Here is a 7270-nt window from a genome sequence, read left to right as displayed (position 1 = left end):
ATTTATAAATCACATACACCTCACGTGCCAGGGAGTACTGAGCTTGATACACAGTACTGTGGAAAAGTGTAGGGTCATCATTTATTCTTTATGTATTGCTAGGCAAATGGGGGAAATTGTGCAATGATTTAACGAAACATGTGGAAACATACATAGAAACGGGGTATATAACAGAAAAACACAGTTAGTTCAATTCTAATGAGTTTGAAAGCCTCCACCGTGTTTTACAGATGACACTTGTGTAGCTCCTGACCTCCTCTGTAAATACTGACAATGATTTGAACACAAAATGCCAAATTTGGATTAGTCACTCAATACTTGTGCACAGTACTGTATATGTTAGTGTTGGTGCGTGCTTCTGTCTTTCCTGTTCTCTTCCTATAAGAATTTGTTTACCTGTAGCAGGTAAGACGGTGTCTGTTCATCTGTACCTGAGAGCTGTGTATCTATTTGGACTGGTGCTGGTTGAGCTTATATGACGTTTGTCTGTGTTTACAGCGCCGTATGTGTTAAAGAAGCTGGACAGCATATGAGCGGAGCAGCTGGTCTCCTCCTCCTCCTCCATCCATTCACAGAGAGCTGATTGCATCAGAGACGGCATGGATGTCCAGAAGCAGACTGCTGGTTCCATTACAAAATCACAGCGGAAAATTACCAGCGTTTGTCCATCACTGCAGTGGAGAAACCGGCTCACACACATTCAGTTTTGTTTCACTTTGTAAACTTTTTTTTCTTTTTCTTTTTTTAACTATTATTATTAAAACACATTGTCACTCTTTGTTTATACATGTTTTGTCTTTAATAGTTTCTTCCAGATGTCATAATAAAGTCAATCCATGTTTATGTTGCCAGTGTAAAAGTGTTTCTTCAGCAACTAATATTTGAGAGATATACTTAATACACAGCACGTATTAGTAGCACTAATATGTATGTAGTATGAAACTATAGATAATATACAACTATTTCTGGCTCTCTGAAGATAAATTATTGCTGTATTGTTGCTACAATTTAAAAAATTTGATCAAATATTTTGGCTGGTTTGTGCCCGAACTTCCTATATCGTACCATGTGGGGGCGCTGCTACTTAAGTCTGCGGACTAGTGAGACTGCAAGTGATGGAGGCGTCAGCAATGGACGCTAAACCGGGCTATTGTGTGTGAGCTGTGTGGCTTACCAACCGCGTAAGGGTGATCACGCCTGCAGTTTGAGGTTCGTTTTGGTGAGGAGAGCATCAGCTGTGCGCGCGCGGGATCCTTCGCGTTCCTCCGTGTTACCGTTGGACCAGGCCCGCCCATACTCCAGAACATCTCTAGAAAAGCCGGTGAATCAGACAATAACGCTGCTAAACACTGGAGCTGTGCTCCAAGAGGCTGTTCGCAGCGGATGAGGAGATAAGATCGGTTTCTTATCGATCGACCGGCCCGATGGATTCTCGATGATAATCTGATATCCTTAGTGTTTAAGAACCAGCTCCATTGGCCGTGATGAACTTTCCAAGTCACTTCCAGCATATTTTCAAGCAGCTCAACCACCAGCGCCTCCAAGCTCAGCTGTGTGACTGTGTAGTGGTGGTTGGAGGTCAGACCTTTCAGGCTCACCGCTCCATCCTGGCAGCATGCAGTTCTCACTTCAGGGCTCTCCTCACCTCCAGCGACACTGCAGATGAGGCTGGAGGTTCAGGGGCTGACAGGTGTCGAGATGGTCCCAATGTGATAGAGCTCGATCCGGAGGTGGTGACCCCAGAGTCTTTCTCCACCCTGCTCGATATGATTTACACCTCCACTCTGTCCCTAGGGACCTCCAATGTGATGGATGTGTTACTGGCGGCATCGCACCTGCACCTCAACGCCGTGGTCAAGGCCTGCAAGATACACCTGTCCAGGAAAAACTTCCCTGCCTCTGCGCCTAAAGGTTGGAGGTCTGTGCAGCAGCAGGAGCAGGAAAGTCCATCTTCCCAGGTAGCAGGCAGTTCACAGCAACGGGTCAGATCAGGCCTGGAAGAGGACCTCGATAAAGAGGAAATGGGAGAGGAGGTGAGTCAGTCTGGTGGGGATGAAGACTGTGTGGTGATAGTGGGGCATAAGAGAAAGCTGCATGAGGACAGGCTCAGTGACAAGAAGAGAACCTGCAGACTTCCTGGATCAAACTATAAGGAGTGTTCGCCTATTGTTACCAGGAGCTGTGTGAGCCATGAGGAGAGAGGAGAAGCTCCGTTGTTTTCAGGTTGCCTGCAGATCACTGACACACTCTGGGAAAACCAAGGTGATGATGAGGAGAAGAAGTACAAAGCACCCAAAGGAGAATTAGAGGAAATCCAGCTGCCGAGCCAGTCGGATAGCAGCATAGCAGGTGTGTGGGAGAAGTGTGAACATACAGATGGAGACAGTGTGGTCAAGGTAAAGGTGGGAGAGGAAGAGGGAGACAAACCTCAGATGGCAGTGATTGAGGTGAAAAAAGAAAATCTAAGCTCATATTCTCCAGATTTGTTAACCAGTAATTCTCCTCCGTCTCCACTGGAAGCCTGCACAGATAATTTGAATGCACAATTCAGTGGCGAGAAGATGGTTGCAGCCAGCCCAGCAACATGTAATGTTGGCTCTTTACAGTCAGAGCTGTGCACAGATCTTCGCACCGAGGAGCAGGGAGAAACTGGAGATTTGGATGAGGACTCGGCAGATGGTGAGGGCCTGGACAGCCTGTCAGACCTGGCCTTTTCCTGCTTCCTCAATCCCGGCACTGAAAGTGTCATGGGAGCTCTGGAAGAAGATGACAGTCTAGCCAGCCTCACAGCTGCTGCCACAGCTGCTGCCGCCGCCGCCAGCGAAGCTCCTCCAGCTCTGGTAGATGCAGGTGAGCACGATCAAAAGTCAGACGAGGCAAACACCTCTACTGCTCAGTCTTCAGACTCTTCATCTTCACTTATCTTTCCGGTCACCTCGGTCCCCTTGCAGCAGCTTCTCCCAACTCAGAGTCCAGGATTTAGTGACACCATCATCCTCCAGCCCACCCAGAGCTCTCTAACAGGGTTCCTGAGCACCGTCAGATCACCACTCAGTGCGGGAGCCCCTGTCGTCCAACCCTCGAGGGCCGGGAAAAGCTCAGGAGCAACAACCTTCCGTCGAATCGCCCCCAAAACGCAACCTGGATCAGAAGCCGGCACAGAGCTTTCCCATGGCTCTGGGGGGGACGTCGCCGATCGGCCACCTCTGACAAGAGCTTCAGAGGATGTTCTCTCCAAGTGCAAGAAAGCAGCTGCTGAGGACCACGTGCTACTGGTGGAAGGGGAGAAAAAATATGCCTGCAAAATCTGCTGTAAAACCTTCATGAACTTGACTGACTGCAAGAAGCATATTCGTGTCCACACAGGAGAAAAGCCCTACCCCTGTCCCAAGTGTGGCAAGCGCTTCAGCCAGTCCTCCCACCTGTATAAGCACTCGAAGAACACCTGCTTAAACTGGAAAGATGACCAGTCTTTGGCAGGCACTTTGCTCTAAATATGGACTGTTATTTATTACTATTTAATTAAATTAAGTCTATAAAATGTATCCAAACTGATGCAAATGAACTGATGATGGCTTAAATTGCTGCTGTGCTACAAGTTAATGAGAATAAATGATTCATTTGGTCTTTTTTATAGATCACTAATCTATTTTTTAACATGAGATAATACAAAATTACACACTTTTGTGCATGAAAGTTGGCTTTTTATTCTTCAGAAAAATCATATTTCATTACAAAAACTGGAGTGTTATGCTGTTTCAGTAACGGGAGACATGAAGTATTAGCAGAGAAAGTGCAGATAAGTAAGTTCATCGTGGTAAATATTGCATTTTAAAATGGGGGAGATGAGTTTTAAGAATACATTATAGTGTATTTTGAGAAGTTTTAGGGTTAACAAGGGCCGATGGTTTGTTATTTAGGCCATTAAGTACTTGAATATATTTCACAAAAATGCACCAATCATTTCCTTCCTCAAAAATGCACAATGAATATAACAAGTGCTATCGGTGTCAAAAATGACAGATTAAAGTGAAACTATGAAGCCAACACTGATCATGTCCCCGACCGTGACTGAACTACATTCTTACTATTCTTTTCATCCACATTACTTCATTATTGTTTTCTGCTGTCAGCAGAAGAGGCACAGCGGCTCACTTTGAGGCTCTTAGAGGGTGAGTTCACTGGGCATGTCTGTGCCCTGCAGACCACCCAGCAGGTTTTGCACTGCCAATGCCGACATGACGCCTCTCGTGGAGTAGGTGGCACTGCCAATGTGAGGTAACACCACTGCATGGGATAAAAACAGGACAGAAAATATTTTTTAAACAGTAAATTAAACATTAGAGGTCAGAAGCAGACATCTACGTGGGGAACAAGCTTTCTGCTCACCGCAGTTCTTTAGCGTGAGAAGCTGGTGGTTTGTTGGAAGTGGCTCAGGTGTTGTGACATCCAGTCCAGCTGCGGCTATCTGTCCACTGCTCAGTGCCTCATATAGATGCTCCTGATTCACCACAGCCCCCCTAAATCAAATAATTCACTGTATGATGATGGGGATTTATTGTTATTAAAAAAGTACAAAAAAAAAAGTACCTGCTAGTATTGATGAAGACTGCGGTGGGTTTCATCTTGCTGAAGAAACTCTTGTCGCACATGCCCTGGGTTTCTGGTGTCAGGGAGCAGGAAACAACAATGAAGTCGCTCTCAGACACAAGTGTGTCCAGGGGAACTGATCAACAGAAGAGGTGACACAGGACAAACACGTAGATTAACAATCAATAAAATATCCACTATGAAACTATGAAGCCAACACTGATCATGTACCCGACCGTGACTTATTCTTTTCATCCACATCACTTCATTATTGTTTTGAATGAACGTCTTTCCCAAAACCCAGTTTGTTGGAATATAAATGTGAATGTACTCCTCCAAAAATTGTTATGTACAATGTAAATAAGGATATAAAGCAATTTAAGCCCTATATGAGAACACGCATCCTGTTTTTTGTAAAGTGTTTGCTTCCAGTGCCAGCATCGCCTTTAAAAGGAGAGGAACAAAAGGCCTGACTGGGTATAAAAAAAGAGGATGTGAGTAAAACTGAGACAGAGAGGTTCACCACTCTGTAAACACTACATACAAAACATTAAAAGTACAATAATCACGTCTGCTTCACAAAACAAGGGACAAGGCTGTGTCTGTGATCTCTGGGCCCTTGGGCAGCGCTGCATTTATCACAGACAGAAATCTGCAGTAGAAGTAAATATGTTACACTTATTGTCACATCTAAAGATGATGGAAATACCAAGGCTTGTGGATGTATTAGTGATGATGTAAGATGGTGTTATCCTAATTTATTTAATCCCTTCAGCAACTTGAGAGTACTGTGATTTGATCTTTATTTTTCTATTCTATCTATCCATCCATTAAATCTACCACGTATTAAATCTACATCATTAATTGCCAGGAATAAAACCTTTGGACAGGCCTTGTGTGTAAATTTGCACGAGAGCTCAGATGCCATCTTCACTGTAGTTTCTTTGTTTCAATCCAGCCATTTACAGTTAAATGTGGGGTTTAACTGATGTGCAACACATTGCATTCTGTATAATTCACATTTTGTGTCCACATGCCTTTGGAAACAGGGTTAAATTAGGTTTACAACTACTGCCCTCCCCTTTCTACCTTGCTGTGCTTTATCATCCCCCTCTCGCTGTGTGCATTTCTCTATTCATTCCTTACCAAACTCTCCGTTCACTTCAGCAGCGTGCGGCTTGGCTGTTCTCCCAGAGTACAGAAGTCTCTTTACTCCGAATGGCATGAGTCTCTGAGCTATGGCCATGCCTGCACACGAACACAAGCAGTTATTCAACTACCATCAAGTCTTAAATGCTAGGAGGAAAATCTGATCAGACTTTGCAAATTAGATATGGTTATAAAGTCAACCTATGCGTCCCAGTCCAATGACTCCTACAGTGCTGCCAGAAAGACCGTAACCACACAGCCAGAGAGGTTTCCATGAGCTCCAGCCACCACTTACAGGAAGAAAAAGTGTGATCATTGTATAACTAATATCAGCAATTTGAGCTGAACGGTTAGAGAAACAACCGTTGAGGTGAGACTGACTTTTTCACCTCCTCCACTCCCTCTGGTAATCTGCGAGCGGTGGCCAGCAGCAGAGCCACAGTCAGCTCTGCTGTGGCATCAGTCAGGACATCCGGGGTGTATCCAACACGAATACCACTGTTGAAAACAAAACATAGGTATAACTGAGGAGGCATATAGTGTGTCCTGTTATTGGTTAAAAGTGAAGTTCAGTTGGTTCACCGTTTTTTGATCTCATCGATGGCTAGGTGGTCGAATCCCACAGACAGCGTGCTGATCACTTTCAAGTTCGGCCCTGAAATCAAAGACAAAACAGCTAAGCAGTCACGTAGCTGTCAAATAAATGTAATCAAATCCCGAGGTTAAAAGCAACAAAATGGCCATCTTCATCCAGACAATATAAGCTGAATGATTAACAGTGATTATGGACAGACCTAAGGGGTTCAGGCCTGATAAATAAAGTCACTGTCCCCCCTCAGCGGAATTCTAACTCATGCACATGGTTTAAAGTAGTTTACTGCTTCTGCAGCAGTTGTGGTAACAAAGCATGGCTGAGGTGGCTGAATGGACAGGCCTTTCCAGCTCAGACTTCCAGCAACCCTTTGAAACCAAAAACAGGTGCTTGAGCGGCTAGTTTTAACTTTTTAAACATTACTCTATGAGTGTACAATGTATGGTTGTAATCTTGTATAGCGTGTTGGAGTCTAACCCCCCCCATGTTAAAGTTGGCCTCCTGTCCATTCCAGTGTGCTACAGACCCTGACAGACAGATCCAAATCAGTACTACTACACAGGGTAATCAAGTGCCCCACTTTGTGTGGGAATGCACAGCATTTATATTTCCTGACCCCCACGGTCCCTCAGGGAATGAAAGTTAGGAAAACACACATGAGGTGATTAGCAGAAAGAGGGAGATAGGAAAAACTATTTTTTCTGGTGATAAATATATCAAAAGCATTATTAAAAATCACCCACACTCATACTGTTTATTTAGTCTGCTTAGATCTGGTCACCCTACCACCTGAGGGCAGTGCGTACCTGCAGCCTCCAGGACCTCAGCATCGATCTTGTCCGACAGCAGGCACAGAAGACCGTGAGCCCCCTGAATACCTTTGAGAAGGTCTGCCCTCGGAACAGGCTCATCGGAGTCCCACTGAGACACCTCACACCT

General features: G+C 44.9%; 2 protein-coding genes across 2 annotated transcripts in view; one reads left to right on the top strand and one right to left on the bottom strand.

Annotated features, from left to right (window-relative positions):
- Positions 1-1100: 1100 nt before the first annotated feature.
- Positions 1101-3636, top strand: LOC113036526 (zinc finger and BTB domain-containing protein 5-like). The gene has a single exon (XM_026192929.2). The coding sequence runs from the start codon at positions 1485-1487 to the stop codon at positions 3492-3494; it is 2010 nt and encodes a 669-aa protein (XP_026048714.1). The 5' UTR covers positions 1101-1484; the 3' UTR covers positions 3495-3636.
- A 46-nt stretch (positions 3637-3682) lies between these two features.
- grhpra (glyoxylate reductase/hydroxypyruvate reductase a) overlaps positions 3683-7270 on the bottom strand; it is a 4000-nt gene continuing 412 nt past the window's right edge. The window contains exons 2-9 of the mRNA XM_026192941.2: positions 7138-7268; positions 6322-6394; positions 6121-6237; positions 5941-6029; positions 5737-5838; positions 4591-4726; positions 4390-4520; positions 3683-4287 (exon numbers count right to left, since the gene is read on the bottom strand). Of these exons, the coding sequence (XP_026048726.2) occupies positions 4166-4287; positions 4390-4520; positions 4591-4726; positions 5737-5838; positions 5941-6029; positions 6121-6237; positions 6322-6394; positions 7138-7268 (901 nt within the window). The 3' untranslated portion in view covers positions 3683-4165. The remainder of the gene's footprint in view (positions 4288-4389; positions 4521-4590; positions 4727-5736; positions 5839-5940; positions 6030-6120; positions 6238-6321; positions 6395-7137; positions 7269-7270) is intronic.

This window comes from Astatotilapia calliptera, chromosome 2, assembly GCF_964374335.1.
Source record: "Astatotilapia calliptera chromosome 2, fAstCal68.1, whole genome shotgun sequence".
Taxonomy (NCBI): domain Eukaryota; kingdom Metazoa; phylum Chordata; class Actinopteri; order Cichliformes; family Cichlidae; genus Astatotilapia; species Astatotilapia calliptera.
The sequence above is the reverse complement of the archived record's forward strand: the minus strand, read 5'-3'. Positions and strand labels throughout refer to the sequence as shown.

Bases quoted from the DNA above. Each gene is read 5' to 3' on its own strand.
- LOC113036526 (XM_026192929.2), top strand. From the start codon at position 1,485: ATGAACTTTCCAAGTCACTTCCAGCATATTTTCAAGCAGCTCAACCAC.